Raw genomic sequence first — 19,720 nt, 5'->3', positions numbered from 1 at the left:
CGCCAGCTGGCTGATTTTTTTGCCTTATGTTGCCAGGTTACCTTTGCTGATTTCAGTAAAAAGCTAATAGTTCTTGGTCTTCAATGAATGAGTGGCCCACATAATGCTGAAAATATTATATTGGTTTCAGAAGAAATATTAAATCAATATGATTTCGATAAATCTAAAGTTGACGGTTATGTGAGTGATGGTGGTAAAGCTTTTCTTAGAGCTTTTCCACAAATGCTCAATTATGAATTGGAAAACGGCAATTGGATTGAAGAAGACTTTTGGGAAGAATTGTTTGAGAATGACGACAGTGATGAGAATGATCAGGAACTGAAAGATTCACCTGAAAACAAAATTAAACCTGAAATTAACGAATTGCTTATTGAAGAAATAAATCCAATCCAAAATGATATTAAACTCAGCAAACTATCTAATGAGATTGATGCTGAGATTGATGCTACTGGAATTGATGATGCTGATAATTATGAATTTGGGGATCATAGTATAGTAGATCAATTAGAGTTTGAACCCCGCAGCAGAAAAGTACCTCGTTTTGCATGCACAAACCACAAATTTAATATTTCTATACATAATACTGTGAGGTCATGCAAACGATTGAAAACTATTTTGTCATTGCTTTGTTCATTTGCTAAAAAAACTCATCAGACAATTCAAATTGCCCGAATCTTTCAACAACAAAAAAACAGATTAAGAAACGAAAATTTAACTCGTTCGTCATCAAGCTTTTTAATGTTGATTTGTTTTTACAAAGCATATAAAAAACATTGTTTTGAAACTATTAAATGTCCAGTTACTCAAGCAGAGATTGAATTCTATTTATCATTGATGCTCCCAGCATATAGATTTACATTTTTGAATCAAAGGAATCGCGTACATATTGGTAACTTGGTACCAAGTTTACATTTATTAATCATGCAATATGAGGAAATGGCAAAAAAGATGATAAAAAGAAAAAATTTTGCGAATTGCTAATAACTAATGTAAAAAAACAATTTGAGCATAAACTTAACTCTGCTGTTTATGCAGCTGCTGCAGTTTTAAATGTTTTTAAACTTTATCTATGGTATCAAAGACCGATTGCAAAAGCCACAGTCAATTTGGGACTAAGTTCATTAGTAAACTTGGCAATTGAATTTAATAAAAAAAAACGAAAAAAACGATTTGACAGCAAGTGGTTCTAATAATAGTTTCTCTCAAAAAAGTGTTCCTGACGATGAAGCCTTTGATCAGTTTTATCAAAGCATAGAATTGGATCAGGTAGAGTACAACAAAAAAGAACTTAGCATCAGACACCTAGCTGACAAAGAAAGGAATAACTTTGTAAACATTAAACAAAACTCATTATGATGCATTTTGGTTTGAGAAAAGAAAAGAATTGCCATATCTTTATAATTTGTGTCTCATGTTTTTTAATATACCGACATCCTCCGCTTATGTTGAACGTTTTTTTAGCATATGTGGTGTAGTTAATCGAAAAAGAGCTGGCAACATGACCGATGAAACACTAATAAATCGTGCCTTTTTAAAAAGTAACTTAACCATACTTAATGAAATGGCTGAGTGAAAATAATTCTTCAGTTGTTTGAAAATTTTCTTCATTACTTTTGTATTTGTAAAGAAATTGCGTACGTTGAGTTGCGTATTGAGTATGATATGAGTAATATACTCAATACGCAAAAAAAAGTGCGTTCTGATGTATGATATATATATTGTGTTTATATATATATATATATATATATATATATATATTGTGATTTTTACATATTGGTATGTGCACAATGTAGATAGGTTAAATTTGAAATTTCAGACTTACAAGTACAACGGTTCAGAAATTATAGCCTTAGAAACATAACTTAGTGGTCCCCCTTGATTTACAAATGGTCAAAACAGACTACTTTAGACCTGTATAACTTTTATCTTGCTTTCAACAAGTGTCTCATTTTTTCTAGAACTATTTTCTGGTTAGTTCTCTCATTAAAAAAGTGGTTTTTTATTAACTTGTGCTAAATTAGAAAAAAATTATGACCTCCTCAACTTTGGAAAAAATCCTAAAATTGCTAAAATATGCTAAAATAAAATTAACTGTAGCATTATTCTATTCATCCACAAGTCTTTACAGATAAGTTTTCTGATTAGCTACTACAGTCTGCAATAAATGGGCAAAATATAGGCAGCTTGTTGCAGTTTAGAACTTAAATGTATCTAAAAGCAAAATATCCACTTGCCTAAAAAGTCCAATTTTCAGCCATTTTGAGATGCTTGTAAATTTTTCTAACACTTTGTTTTGATCTAAGATTAACAGCATATAAGACCATTAGACCCAACTATCTAAAAATGAAAACATTATAAACTTGTCGAATCCACACCAAAAATGCCAGCAAGTTTAAATAACCCTATTTTTCAATCATCAACAGTTTAATGTGTTACTAGAAACCAGTGCCCCTCTAATCTGCCAACTGGCCTATGTGAAAGGTGCAACTAATTATAAGTCATTTTTTAATAAAAAGAAAGATATAGTTGGTTGTCCTCTCCTTGATCTGGTCTATATAGTAGACAGGGGCACAAATAAAGGGGGCAGTAAAATTTTATATATATATATATATAAAATTATATATATATAACATTTTATATATCTGTATATATATATATATATATATATATATATATATATATATATATATATATATATATATATATATATATATATATATATATATATATATATATGTATACTTTATGGAATTATTCTGTAACAGTTTGGGGCTTGCAGTGAATTTTAATTGCTTGTGAATTTTAACTCAAACAAAGCTTAGTTATTTACTGCAATCAACTATTGCAATTTTGCCAACATTCCTATATTAATGAATATCCTCTCACTGAATCCTTTTATTTACATCTTGGATTCACTACTGACCATGTAAACCACATATAAAATTGATTGCAAAATTAGCATCTACTAATGTTGCATCGCGCTTGCTATTATTATACTCCTGATTCCATTTGTTACCTCTACAAAACCTCTTATTCACCCCTGTATGGTTGTACTGTTGTCATATTTGGACTAGTTCTTCTAATGATGCTCTTTTCTAGATAAGGCCTAAAAATGTATTATAAATGTAGGTGCTCTAGCTTTCTAACCTCGAGCCTCTGCCATTATCATAAGGTTACATCTCTTTCTCGTATTTACAAATACTATGCTTTTTTTTAATAATATAACTATTTTTTTAAATAAAAAATACTTTTATCATAAAAATAAATAAATGTTATCAAAAATATATATAAAATATAAGCTTTTTTAAAAATAAAATTTGGGATCAGCTAAATTTGAATTAATTCAACCCCTGTTAACATGGTATTATGTTTTCTAGTAACTCCCAACTTAATAGTGGTCGCATTCAGTCTTGTTGGAAATAATATTTGTGACTTACAAAGCTGACTGAGGATCATGAAAAATTAAATGTGAAATTCAACAAAATAATACTTCAATTAATATCTGAACTTATTCAATTAATAACTTGAGCTTATTTTCTCTGTCTTTACTGGGATTAAGATCAATGCGATATTTTTGTTAAATCAGAAACTATAACTTATTTTAATCAGATTCATAGGTTTGAATAGCTCAAAACCTGCAAAATTGCAAATGTCATGATGCATTATTCTAATGCAAGACTTATGACAGAGAGGAGAGGAAAAAACAAAAAGCAAAAAACTTAAAAACAAACACTTTGCAAATTTATTGTAACTTTAAAAAAAATATACTAAAGAGTATATTTAAAACATATTAGAGGAATGGTACTCTTATTTCCTAATAATGTACTTACTAAAAAAAAAAATTTCATACCTTTCCATCATTAATATTTAATTGGCAGTGTTTTAATCCAACTCCAGGTAGCTGTACACGAATATCAGTAGCTTCATCTCTAAACATATATATATATATATATATATATATATATATATATATATATATATATATATATATATATATATATATATATATATATATATATATATATATACACACCTGTCACCAACCATATCATACTTCAATTGAAATGACAGTTTTTGTAAAAAAAGTTTATAAAGTTGAAATAAAAATTAATGAACTTCTTTATTTTTTATTTCAGCATATTTTAAGAAATTAAAAAAACATTTTCCTCCTTATATGGTCTCAATGCACACCAAAAGCACCAGGGACACTATTTATGTGCAACATGGCACTGTTAATACTCTGATATTTTACAGCTGTTGATGAAATCAGCCTCTCTAAGAATTATTACATATATTGGGAAACTTTACTATCAGCCAGCCTCAGAACCATTAAACCGAGTTTTAGAGATGTACTCTTATACGGAGATTCTATACTCTCATTAGGAGAACAGAAAGAGGATAAGGTGTTAGCCAGCCTGATGACATTGTTCAAAATGCAGTAATCCCAAAGGTTCCAAAAAACATAGTAAAAAAAATTAATTAGGCTCAGATTTAAAGCGTAAGTAGAAAATTTAGTAAGCACAATGAAGAATGAATTACACTTATTTATTTACACTTTGCCGATAAAAAAAATATTTACAGTCGTAACTTATAAAAAATAATTACATGACCTGGGCTAGAAGAAGACAAATTTAGTCTTATCATTAAGCCCCAAAATTAGTCTTATCATTAAGCCCCAAATACACTGAAAATAATAATTAAAAAGAAAATAAAAAACAAAACTTGCAATAAAACGTATCATTTCTATTTTTAGCAGTTCTGACCATGCAAACGTAAAATAAACAAAGGGATTATCATATTTACATAAACTTTTATTCTTTTAATTTTTCACCAAAAAAGTTTAAAGTTTTAACTTCATGTGAAATTTTTTATGTACCACATTTTAATCCCACTATGCACTGGTGTTTCAACAGTAAACAGTACTTTAGAACTATTATTTACAATAAAAAGAGGAGCAAGTCCAGTACATTTTCGAATCTGCAGTAAAAGCAAAATTGAAATTGCTGCCATGCCAATAAAAATGATAGCAGATGTCCCTTTTTAGCATTGTTGTGTTTAATTTTGAGGACTAGTTACCTTTCCACAGTTCATATATTTTAAGTTTATTATAATCTGTTATTATATTATATAACGTATTGAGAAAGCATAACAAAGAAATGAATTTAGTTGATCAAAAACAATCGTCTCCTTTACACACAAAAAAAAGGGCAGCCATTAACTAGCAAGGTCAAAAAGTTATTTACTAACAACGTTATTCAAAAGTTTAACAAACTTTATTTTTTAATTGACATGTGATGTTCTCTAGTTTAGATTTCTCATTGCGTTTATTGTTTTTTTTTAGTTTGTTTTTATTATTAAAAAACTCTTCATTTAACTTTTTACTGCTGTTTATTATAAGTTGAAAAAGTTACAAAAACATTTTCATATAAATATTTAAAAAATTTTATTTTAAATTAAGGTATATTTAAAATTTCATTTTGAACATACTTTGAAGTTTATAATATTTTTTATTAAGGTAATTAAAAATACTGTTGGTAAACTAAATTTGCTGGTGAAGTACACCAAAAATAAAAAAATTAAAAAAAAATTAAAAATTAAACTTGGAATGAAACATATTATTCATGTTTTATTTATGTAAAACATAAAAAAAGGATTATCATATTCACATAAGTTTTTATAAGTGGTTGTTTTTTTTTTAATTTACAAATACAAAAATTTACAAAAAAAAAAAAAAAAATTATTTTCAATTTCCAAAAACTAAAGTTACAAGATATTCTAATTTGCCACTTAAATTTACTTTCCACCCTCGAATTTCACACTGCCTCTTAAATGCGATTGTTTTTTAATATAATTCTAAAATAGCATATTGCAACAAAAGTTCTTTTGACTAACATTATATTACATTTTAAAGCACAATAGAAATGTATTGTGCCTTAAATGTTATATGTAATGCAATATTAAGTAATGATAAAAATTATATTTAAACTTTTTGAAAAAAATATATTTTAACACAATGTACGCAATTAAAATAGATTTAAGTATCAAATTTATTCATTAAAAGTTCAATTGCAAACAATTTTTCATTCTTGTTTTTTCTACAACTTCAAGAAGAGACATGATATAAATTTAAAAAGATTGCTTAGAATGAAACAAGCTGAAAAATAGTTTTTCTTATAATTTCACATTTAATAAAACACTGCTGAGGATTAAAACCCACCAAAAAAAAAAAATTCTGGATCTAAAAAAAAACTTTAATTTCATTTTTGTGGAGCTTTAAATTGCTTGTATTGTAAAAATTTCTGGATCTAAAAAATAACTTTTTAATTTCATTTTTGTGGAGCTTTAAATTGCTTGTATCAATTGAGATAGCGGACTATGGGCATAAACCATGGTTTGCTTTGAATTTTTTTTTTTAATTTTTGAAATTCAATGACCTTTTTTTTCAAAATTATGTGCCAGCTAACAACAGCCCAATTTCCCAGTATCAGGAAAATGTTGATATCCTTTCTTTTTTAGACAAAGTTGAAAAACTCATTTAATATGTTTTTGGACCTGCTCAAGCTTTCAAGCTTTAGCCTTTATTTAACTGTTGGAAAGTTGCATCTCTTTTTCTTTTCTACAAATACTACCATGGCCATTGTTGTGAGCTATAATCATTTGTTCCACCAACTAAATTTCAATCTCATGTGACTTGTCATTCTGCAAAGTAGTATCCTTTTATTATAACTGTTTTTTCATCCTTTAAAAAAAACTTTTTTTTAATCTATTCTTTTTTTTTCCTGTTTTTCTTGGCCTTTTTTCATGAATTATCCAATGATAAGCATCATTTTATCTAAAAGTTTGTTATAATGAATTATCTGTATGTGGATATGTACCAGTGATGATCTGTTTGGAAAATACTTGTTACAAACAATTGTTTCAAATATAAAATAGAAAATACGCAGCCGTCGGAATTAGGAAAAATGAGGTCAGCAATAATTATCACAATAATAATCACAAACAATAATCTGTTAGTGGTCAGCATCAGGTCGGCAAAAAAAATTTGATACAAAGGTTTTAACATAAAACATAGAAACACTTAGGTAACAAAATGAGTAATATTAGGCACTTAGGTAATGAAATAAGTAATATTAAACTTGATTTGATATTACTCATTTCTGCAGCAAAATAAAAAGTAATCTTATCAAAAAAGTGTGTTCTATTTTAAATCAAATTTTAAAAAATACAAAAAAAAAATCACACTTGTATTTTTTATGAAAAATAATCAAGGTATTAGAAAAAAAAAGATTTAATACCTTCCGAATGTTACATTATTTGTACTAGCTTCAATTGCAAATTTTGGACCATCAGTACCATCTCTTTTAATTACAACAACATATCCCACTGGTGTAGCTTCCATATTTATAAATATAAACTAAACAAATGATATCGATTAGGAATTAAATGCACAAACGAACATGATACAGATAAAAAAAAAAGATTCCTGTTTTCCCAATTTAAATATATATATGTACATATATATATATATATATATATATATATATATATATATATATATATATATATATATATATATATATATATATATATGTACATGCAAAACAAACATATTCTGTGAGCATATCAACAGATAGCTGTGCAACCATTTATTGCCACAAAAACAATTAACAAAAAAAAACAAGACTGACTGTATAACTGTAAATAGCTTTTAATAGTAAGGAATACTCAATAATGCTACATGCTAATTCATTAATGAATATCATTTCACAGTTTCATTCTCCATAGAATTTTAATGCTAAACTTTTTCAATTGAAGTTTTTTTCTTAGTGTGCCAATACCTTTTTTGAGATGAAATAATCATTGAGACTCAAAATACTTTCTGAGGTATGTTGTCTGAAATTGTTTCTAGAAACGCAAATTCTGTGACCAAGTATAAAATTAGTCTAAGCTGCAGCTATACAAATTTGTTTTCATATTTTAGATTTTCAGAAAACTAAATTTAGTAATGAGTTCTCATTCTGATAAAATTAAATTTAATTAAGGGCCATTCATAAAGTAAGCTTAAATAGCTGAAATGGACTGATTGACATGCATAATTTTAAACTTGTTTAAATTAAGTGTTATCAGCCACATTTAAATCTAGGTGAAAAATCTATGCTAGCGCTCTTGTAAACATAATACTTTCATATATTTATATATATTTCATATATTATTCATCATATTGAGTTATTTGTTAATGTTAAATTTTAGTTTTATCTTTTTTTTTAATGTATAAAATTATTATTATTCTTGAAATTAATAATAATGAACTAACTTGGTAGATGAATGAATGAAAAAATTTTCTATTGAAGATAAATGATATCGATGGAAAAATTTTCTATTGATATCATTTATATCTAGGTAATCCAATAATCTTTTATGGCAGGATTTTGGCAGGAAAATAAAATTAAAAACAATGTAAATAAAAGTAATTAACCTAAAAAACTATTCAAAAAAATAAGTATTTAAACTTTGAGATTGAATTTTTTTTTTTTTTCAATAATGTTAATGATAAATAAAAAAATGAACACAGCTACTACAACATAGAGTATCTGTGTTGGTTGGTCAATCACCAGAGTGTAGTGAATCAATGGGTAGTATGGAATCTTTTAATAGATTTTTACAAAAAAATAAATCAATATATAAAGAAATTCTTGGAGATGGAAAAGCTAAAAATTTATTTTACAGCATGATAACTCATACAAACCTTTGTTTTTTTTTCACTAGCAATTCTTTCTTTACTCAGCTATTTACAAAAGATAAAAATTAGATGCAAATAATTATAAAATCAAATTGAATATATAAATACAACTAATAATTACAAATATACATGTATTATATAAATATAAATATATATATATATAAATTTAAAAAAATTTACATATTTATATGTATTTATATATATATATGTACATATATGTAAATAAATAAATATATATATATATATATATATATTATATATATATATATATATATATATATATATATATATATATATATATATATATATATATATATATATATATATATATATATATATATATATAAATATATAAATTGTCGTCATTGTACAACAAGTTGGAATAAGACATTTTAAAGTGTATAATTTTAGCGCCATATTCAATTGTGCAAATTAAACCCGTTAAAATGAAAACCGCCGTTGAAAATTATTGGATAAAAAACATAAACAACATTTTCGATTAGTTAAATTCTTGTTCTCTTTTAACCAATCGTATCTAATGTTTGTAAAGTCGCCCGTGGCGAATTTGCAGGTAGCATGGAAGTATTAAACCGATAGGAAGTTGGCGGAAACTAAATTCCAGTGAGCAAATCCAGATTTCGCGTTTTTTATAAAATCCTGACCCAAATTATTTAAATTTTTTTTAACCGTTTATACTCATTTCCTTATAATAATTTTCGATAGATAAATAATTTAGTATGTCTATTATACTAAATAATTATTTTTATATATTATAGCAAAATTTGTTATCACTTATCACTATTAAAAACGAATTCGATATTCAAGCACTTATTATATCCGGATCAGGATTTTATAAAAAACCTGAAACCTGAATTTGCTCACTGGAATTTTGCTCACTGGAATTTCAACCTTGGAAGTTCAACCGTATTGAAATGCTTTGGGACTCACTGGAATTTCAACCTTGGAAGTTCAACCGTATTGAAATGCTTTGGGACTATGCTTGTATATAAAAATTTACATTTTCATTAAAAAAACACTTTTATATATATAATATAGTTAGTCTTTATTGCCGGTATGAACGGTGGTTTTGTGCCCCCTCTTGCCCCTGGATGGTCCTGTAATCTAGAGACCTTTATAAATTTGTAGATAACTCTTGTATCTATCTTTTGGTACCAAGATATAAACTTTTGGATAAGAATTGATTAAGTTATAATAGTTTTAGTTTATAAAAACTTTATTTTGACCACAGTTTCTTCAACAAATCCTAATATCAAAAAATCGGTACTTAAAACGTCCTAACTTTTTGTAGGGTGGTTCGATTTTAAAAATTTTTTCACTTTTGGAATATTGAGATGAAGCTCTTTTTAATGATATATAACAACCCAGAATTTGATGAATTTAAAAATTTCATGTTACATACCTATATATATATATATATATATATATATATATATATATATATATATATATATATATATATATATATATATATATATATATATATATATATATGTATATATATATATATATATATATATATATATATATATATATATATATTTTTTAAAATCTATATATAAATAAAATTATATATAGAAAAATTTCATGTAACATACCTATATATATATATATATATATATATATATATATATATATATATATATATATATATATATATATATATATATATATATATATATATAGGTATGTTACATGAAATTTTTATATATACAATTTTATTTATATATAGTTTATTTATATATAATTTTAAAATATATATATATATATATATATATATATATATATATATATATATATATATATCGATATATATATATATATATATATATATATATATATATATATATATAGGTATGTTACATGAAATTTTTAAATTCATCAAATTCTGGGTTGTTATATATCATTAAAAAGAGCTTCATCTCAATATTCCAAAAGTGAAAAAATTTTTAAAATCGAACCACCCTACAAAAAGTTAGGACGTTTTAAGTACCGATTTTTTGATATTAGGATTTGTTGAAGAAACTGTGGTCAAAATAAAGTTTTTATAAACTAAAACTATTATAACTTAATCAATTCTTATCCAAAAGTTTATATCTTGGTACCAAAAGATAGATACAAGAGTTATCTACAAATTTATAAAGGTCTCTAGATTACAGGACCATCCGGGGGCAAGAGGGGGCACAAAACCACCGTTCATACCGGCAATAAAGACTAACTATATTATATATATAAAAGTGTTTTTTTAATGAAAATGTAAATTTTTATATACAAGATGTTTTGTAATTAGCTATCAGACCACAGTCAAATATAGAAGTTTCATCATTGTCTTTGGGTGGATGTAAGGGTGATGGTTTCAAACACCCTAATATCAAAAATGACTCTTTCTTTTTTATAAATATTTATCTTTATAATTAAAAAAAAATCTAGTATCAAATCAAAAATTATATTTTACTACTTTACAACATCACTAGCAGCGCACCCTTTGTTTCAAGTGGTATAGATGGGAAAGGGGGCGTGTCATCACCCCCCCACCCCCACCCTCCTCTTTTACAACCTAAAAAAAAAAAAATTTTTTAATGAGATTCGAAAAAATATTTAAATGTAATTAAAATAATAAACTTTAATACAAAAACATCTTTTACCAAAATTCAAAATACATCACATAATGCTTAGTTTTAGTTATAGATGGTTCCCCCTCTGACCTGAAAAAAAATTTAAAAACAAAAAATGTTTTATAATATTATTTTAATTAGTTTACATCTTGGCTTTTAGTTAATGATTAAGATATTATCAGGATTAAGATATTAAATTCCTTTAATGAAACTATTTATTATTCATTGTTAACAATAGACACAACATGAAAAAAATATTGCAAGTTCCACTACTCGCTTTATATTTTTGCAAGTTCCACTACTCTCTGTAATTTTTTTTACGAGTTCCACTACTTGCTGCACATTATATATATATAATATATATATATATATATATATATATATATATATATATATATATATATATATATATATATATATATATATATATTTATATATATATATATATATATATATATATATATATATATATATATATATATATATATATATATATATATATATATATATATATATATATATATATATATATATATAGTCAAAAAATAGTAAAATCATGTAGTAAGATAATAAAATGCATGTCCAATTATCAAAAAAATAATTGGCAACATTCACGTCGTGTCTATTGTTAACAATGATTAATATATAGTTTCATTAATGGAATTTAATATCTTAATCATTAACTAAAAGCCAAGATGTAAACTAATTAAAATAATATTATAAAACATTTTTTGTTTTTGAAACCTTTTTTCACGTCAGAGAGGGAACCATCTATAACTAAACTAAGCATTGTGTTTTTTGATTGCATTGAGTTTTGGTAAAAGATGTTTTTATATTAAAGTTTATTATTTTAATTACATTTAAATATTCACATTAGAAAAACATCAGCTCACAGGATACAGCAACTAGCTGGAACTTTTTCATATAATTATCAACAGCTTCAGAATCATTATCTTTTCTAGTCCAGTAAGAAATAGTAATAGCCTTTCTGTGTTTTTTTTAAGTTTTTCTACTCTGCTATTGTGCAAGACTGTCATTGCTGTATCGGAATCATATCATTCATAATTATTATTGATATAGTATGTATTAAGTATATTTTATATTATAGTATATATTTAATATATACTATAATATAGTATATGTTATAGTATATATATTAAATATATAATATATTATAAATATAATATACTTTAAATAGTATATTAAATTTAATATACTATAAATATATTATATATGTCTATATATTTTTAGACAAATATTAGTATATTACTAATATATGATATATTCTAAATACATAAAAAAGTTTGATTAACACAAAAATTTTTATTTTTTTGTTTTTATTCATTTTTCTTTTTAGTTAAATATGAACTAATTATTATAATTTTAAAAGCAGATTGAAGTTCCTCTTCGTCCGCCCCTCCCCCTCCCCATGTCTCAAAATAAAAGCGGAAAATAAAAATTTAAGTACCAAAAGTGCTGCACAAAATAGAGTATGTGCTGCATGAAATAAATCAATGAAATTTGGCAGGTGCAATGAAATTGTGTAAACTTAACATCGAGAATAGTATTGCAAAAAAAACAAGCATTTCTTCAACATTTACTGAATGCACAAAGTATAACTAAGTTTTTGTCATTTAAAAATCTACTTTAAAAAGTTTTTATTGTAATCAAAAGGTACAAATTTATAAAGTTTAATTACTCTAGTTTTTAAAAAATATCTATACTAATATGTAACTCTAAATAAAAATCCTCAAAATACGTTTCTCCCTCGATAGCGAAAAGCAAACTTCAAAAAACGCGGCACAGAATTTTAGCACAAATATCGGTTCCGTAAAACGCGTAATTCTACGTACCTAATATATATATATATATATATATATATATATATATATATATATATATATATATATATATATATATATATATATATATATATATATATATATATATATATATAGGGGCGCCAAACTCCAAACATTTATATGTTTATACTTATGTCAAATAATTATGCTTTGCAAAAAATTGCGATGATTGGAGCTTGGGAACAAATAATATATATATATATATATATATATATATATATATATATATATATATATATATATATATATATATATATATATATATATATATATATAGATATAGATATAGATATTATTTGTTCCCGTTGTATATATATATATATATATATATATATATATATATATATATATTTATATTTATATATATATATATATATATATATATATATATATATATATATATATATATATATATATATATATATGTGTGTATATATATATGTGTATATATATGTGTGTGTGTGTGTGTGTGTGTGTGTGTGTGTGTGTGTGTGTGTGTGTGTGTGTGTGTGTAAAAATTTAAAAATGTTTATATACTAAAATGTTATATCTTTAGAAAGAGCTTCTAATTAGTATTACAATGGTGAAAATTTTATCAAAGTTGGATGATTCTATAAAAAGTTAAGAGCATTTGAAAGACAAAATTTAAGTACAAAGATTACTTGAGAAAACCGTGACCGATTTTAGAATTTTTTACAGGCTAAACTCTCCTTTTGTTATTTTTTATCTAAATACACAAAAATTGGTAACAAATAAAAATTTTCAGAGATACAGTGAAGACATATCAAAATTTCATTGAGGGCAACTGGGGGAAGATTTACCTGCCCCCACCCCCCTTGTTTTTTAAATATTGAGACGAAAACTCATATTTTCGGTTAAATCCTTACAACATGTAAATGCTTTTAAACCAGAAAAAAAATAAGTCTTATAAAGAACAATAGTCTTAGAGAGAACTATAGTCTTGATTCTTAGAGAGAGCAACAAAAGAGTAGTGTATTAGGAGCGTCAGTGTTATATATATTAGGAGGGGGCATTTATGCTTGACACAAAACTACTTTTAAGCTTTTTTTTTGTTTAGTCTCAAGGGTCTTACGACAGAATAGCATTTAACCAGAAATTTAACGCCTCATTTTTTATCAGCCATGCATATATGGCCAGAGGCGGCTCCTTACCATGGACCTCCAGTTCTGAAGCCAGAGCTCTAACCACTACACCGCGGGTGCTTTTTTTTTTTTTTTTTTTTTTTTGTTATTCACCTCTTCAAGGCCAAGAAGGCCACTACAGATGAGGAGGCTACTTAATAGTGGTTATAACCCTCTCTCAACTCTATAACTCCGAAATACGAACCTCGTTGAACAAGGCCGCTGCGCGGAGAAACAAGTTGAGCGCGGTACTACCAGGGACGTGGTGGGGATCGAACTCCGAACATCTCGCTTATGAAGCGAGCGCTTTACCACAATACCACTACCGCATTAATTTTACTACCACTTGTTGTACCAATTTTACTAATTTTACAATAATACCACTACCAACTTAATTCGAACATCAATAAGTTTTTCATAGAGGAAATCAGTGCTTTTATTTTTGCATGCGCGCAGTTTTGCTAATAAGAAACAAAGCATAGCATTCGGAGCTTTTTGCTTTGCAGCACTAAACATACCCATAAGTTCTTCTGAATCAATATTGTGAAGTCGTGCTTATGATATCTGGGCTTTAAGTTTATCAGTTGTATTCAAGTTAAACAGTTGCTGGTATTGCCGGTCAATGACATTAACAACAGCACTCAAACATCAGGCTAACACGTCTCTCATTTCATCAGTCCTTGGAGAAAAGTTAACAATAGAATCAAACACCGGATCATTAATACAACCACTAAAAAAGTCTGTTGTTTGGTTTAATAAAGAAAGAGCATTCTTCTGGCTCTCAACAAGAATGTTGCGAACAGCTTTAACCACTTCAACACCAGAAAAAATAGTAAAATCTTTGACTTTCTGTAACATAAAAATTGGTCATCCAAGGATCAGTCAATAATTTTCCCATTGCACAAACCTATTGCACACAGCTTTTGTATACCTAAAAATGATTATACAAATGTGAAAAAAAAAATAAACCACATAAAAGATTAAAAGCCATTGTCTGATTTTCTGAAATTTTTCAAAAAAAAATTTATTTTCTAGATAATGAAAAATGAATTTTTCATTATCTGAAGGTGTTCTTTATTTTATAAAATTCTAAAGTTTTTTCAAAGACTTTTTGAAAAAATATAATCTTTTTGCTAAATGTTATAAATGTTAAGTTTGTTATTCTAAAACTGTCCATAATTAATTTTAAACAAATAAAAAATATATAGCTGACATTTTAACTTGTAGTTTATTGAAAAACAGTAAGCTTTAGATCAAAATGATTACCAATAAATCAAATCCAAACAAATACTAAAGCACTCGTATTTCTCAAAAGTTAACATAGATATGTTTCTCAAAAGACCGTCATAGAAAATAAGCTTTTTAAACCAATCAAATTTTAAGAAATTATCCTGTGATCAGCAAAACTTTTGATAATAAAAAAGAATAAAATGCGAGAAATCCCTAATTTCACCGAAATACCTGGTGTGCTTGATGACTCTTGAAAACAATATGCGCACAGCAGATCTACTTCAAATTTTGAACATCACCAGATAAATAAATTATCTAAAGGACCCTTTAATTTCAAGAAGGACCCGCCATAATTTACAGAGATGTGTAATATATATATATATATAATATATATATATATATATATATATATATATATATATATATATATATATATATATATGTATATGTATATGTATATATATATTATTATTATTATTACTATTATTGTTATTATTATTATTATTATTATTATTATTATTATTATTATTATTATTGTTATTATTATTAATACAGTATATAAAATGTCTACCTATATGTACAGTATAAATAGAATTTACACAATATCTTAGAGCATTGACTTTTTACTTTTTTACAAGAATGTTTATTTTGTATATATAGTTGCTTTCAATAAAAAAGGCAGGGTATAACTATTTTTAAAATATATTGATATTATAATACTATTATATCAAAATATATTTAAATAGTATAGTAGTACTAAAACAACTACAATAAAATAATAGCAAGTATTATTTTATTGTAGTTGTTTCATTTGATAAAGAGTTTTTGGTCAAAACAATGCAAGAAATTAGCTCATGTGCATCTTACAAATAAATTAGGTAATGTTTTCATCACAGAATTAATATACTGAGAGTGTGTATGTCTTGCCCCTATGTAAATAGCAATGATTTTAAATTAAATTATGAAAGGTTTCAAACAATATCTGACTCAGGCCATGATTCTTCAATTTGGTATATTGGCAGGGTTTATAATATTTAACACATATCTGATCTTTTTACTTAGAAGATACATTTTTTTTGTGCTGAGTAGTTAACAGCTATTCTTTGCAACTGTTTTGTTGATTCATTTTTTTCTTTATGAGCTTGACATTTGTTTGAGTTGTTATTTTGGTCCATCCAATTCATATAACCTGATGTTTGCATTTAGCTTTGATTCTTAGGAGCTTTTTAATAAAATCCTGCAGTACTAATTAGTGAAGAAAAGTACAACAGCAAAAAGAAAAACAGGAAACTGTCTACATTAAGTGTATATTAAATCAAGAAATTTTAATCAGTTCAAAAGATCTTCTTTACAATAAACATTGAAATATCTAATTTTTTATAGTATAATCTTTTTTTTTTTAGTTTAAAAAAGTACAGAAAAAGTATTTATTCAAAGAAAATCTTTTTTTTTTTCTGCAACTTTTTGTAGAAAAGTATTTAGTTTAATAAATATTAGGTTATTGATCAGAATGTTGGGTATATGATGAATGTGGTGTTTCAGTGTTTTGAAGTTTTGTTGTTGAGTTTGTTGTTGTTATCTCAAGCAGCTGCACTTTATTCTAAAGTTATGTAATAGTCGTTGATGCCTGTTTAAGAAGCCCTGATACTTTTACATTCATTTTCTTTTTTACAAGGTCTGTAGGGATTTTATGTACGTATGTTTGTAATTATGAATTGGCTTTGTTTTAGTAGTAATGATAAAAAATACAGCATACTTCAAGTTCTGGAAAGTTAGTCTACTGATATCAACCATTTAAAAATTAAATTGTATGAAATAAAAAGAATGTATGACAACTTATGTAATGATGCTTAAATTTTTGAAATAAAAATAAATAATTTGGTGCTCAACTTCTAAAGCAGATGAGAGGAAATCTAAGGAAATTTAGCTACAAGTTCGTCTTTTTTCTTTAATAAACTATTTTCGTAAACCTTCTTATAAAAAACTTAGAATGTTGAAGTATGCTTGTGATTTAATATTATGCTTCTGGTTATCTATTTTCAGGTGTGGATTTTTTCTAATTCTAATATGCATATTTTATTTACGCTTATGTCACCTCAAGGGTTATGTTCACCGTGGTTAAAAAACTGCTTGGATTGCAACCAGGCACTAAAGTAACTTTTTCAAATACTATTTATCTTTCAATTATATGCTAGCAGATTTTATTTTGAAAATAGGTTTAGTAGTTTTACATTGAAAAAAATACTTGATCTTATTTAAAGTTCTCAACCATATTGGAAAATAGAGAATCAGTAAGCCAGGTAGTCTTTTTTTAAGGTAATTTAAACCATCCTAGTTTAACTGTTTTTTTAAGATAAATGAAACAGTCATTTTGAGGGTTTTATATGGAATGATAGTTTCATTTTTGAAAAAATAACATGTTTGATATTACAGTTTGATATTACGGTCTGGTGTTTTACTTTAAAAAATGCAGGTGTCAAATAATATGTATATTACTTTACTTTTATATTGTATTTTTAAAGATATTTTCACAGCTTTTTGATTGACTACGCTTTTGTTTTTTTAAACTAGGCATTAACGTTAACATTATATTGATTTTATTTACATTTTGTTGAAGGTAGATACACCCATGCCGTGGAGTTACTTGCTATCAACTCGCTATTTGATATAAGCCCTTTAAAAGGTGTCTTTAAAGACTGAAAAGATTAGTTTATTATGTTTATTCTAGTATCTCTAAACTGGCTGATTTCTATATTTCGATTAATATATCAATGTCTTCTTTCAGGGCTACATTAAAAGTCTGCAGACCGCTACTCGAAGCGGTTTTCGTTTAACGTTATTTTTTCTCTACTGTATGTAGTATCCGAATGAAGTGTGAAATGTTTCTTTATATATTAAAAGATTTTAAAAATAGAGTCGCCAAACGCACTTTAAACGGTAATTTATTGAGATTATACATAATTTTTCCGATAATAATTTTATTACGATTGTAATATGTAAATTTGTACTTGTAAATCTCATTCTTGAATTAATTTCTATTATTATTTTAGATTGTTCTTAATTCATATTTATTAAACGGGTATTAGGTAAAAACGCCTGGGCGTAGGCTATTTGATTTACCATAAGTGTTTGAGCTAGTAATGTTATTTAATAAATTCGAAAAAGTTTAAATTGTATCATCCATGCATTGTTTTGGATGAGGTCATGTAATAAAAACAATAAACAAATTTGCTAAAGATAAGTGTCTAAATTCAAAGAAAAGTACAAAAATTATATTAGTAAGGTTCATGCCTCGAAATTGAAGCGCAAATTACAGAAGGTTCTATATCAAAATGCTGTCGCTCCAATATTGGCTTGCTGCCAACGAACCGCTGTTAAAAATTTAGCATTTTTCTGCCGTCAGTCCGCTGTTGAACCGCCTGAAGCTTGGTGCTAATGGTCCGATGTAAATACAATACACAAGCCAACGCGGCAACACAGCGGGCGGCCAACGTCGGCACGACATAAGTGCTCACAGCGGCCCACTGTCGGTCTGACTACTTAATTTTTGCTGGGTACTTGCTCTTTGTGAGACTAATTTGAGTTCAGCTGTCTCATCTTCTGAACTTAGTGTTGATGGTTATCTTCTTTTAATTCGTAAAGACTCCGATTGTCACATGCTTGGCCTGAGAATTTACATTCGTAAGAATTCACCCATTTGTCGTGAAACTAGGTTTGAATCCATGGACTATTCTTTTATGTGTTTTCGTTTAGCACCACTTCACTCTATCGCCTTTCTCTTTATTCTATGTTACTCTCCTTCATCTTAAAAATGCACTCTTTTCGATGTTATTTCTTATCAAATTGATCAAGCCCTCTTTATCCTTCAGCCATTATTGTTGTTGGTGGTGACTTTAATGCTCATCACACTGAATGACTTGGCTCTAGTGTCAGTGATTCTGCAGGACTTAAAGCCCACATTTTTTGTCTTTTTCAATCCCTAACTCAAATAGTCAACTTTCCAATTTGCTTTCCAGACAACCCGAATCATTTACCTTCTCTACTCGACTTATGTCTTGTTTCTGATCATAGTCAGTGCTCAGTTTCTCCACATTTACCCTTAGGTGCATCTAA

The 19,720-nt window shown here is 26.3% G+C and overlaps 1 protein-coding gene across 1 annotated transcript in view; it reads right to left on the bottom strand.

The window, feature by feature from the left end:
- LOC100205951 (kinesin-like protein KIF20B) overlaps positions 1-7,432 on the bottom strand; it is a 61,176-nt gene extending 53,744 nt beyond the window's left edge. Inside the window, exons 1-2 of the mRNA XM_065792367.1 lie at positions 7,296-7,432; positions 3,851-3,929 (exon numbers count right to left, since the gene is read on the bottom strand). Coding sequence (XP_065648439.1) covers positions 3,851-3,929; positions 7,296-7,399 — 183 coding nt within the window. The 5' untranslated portion in view covers positions 7,400-7,432. The remainder of the gene's footprint in view (positions 1-3,850; positions 3,930-7,295) is intronic.
- Between the last annotated feature and the right edge of the window lie 12,288 nt (positions 7,433-19,720).

This window comes from Hydra vulgaris, chromosome 03 (genome assembly GCF_038396675.1).
Source record: "Hydra vulgaris chromosome 03, alternate assembly HydraT2T_AEP".
Taxonomy (NCBI): domain Eukaryota; kingdom Metazoa; phylum Cnidaria; class Hydrozoa; order Anthoathecata; family Hydridae; genus Hydra; species Hydra vulgaris.
This window is presented reverse-complemented; position numbering and strand designations above follow the sequence as displayed.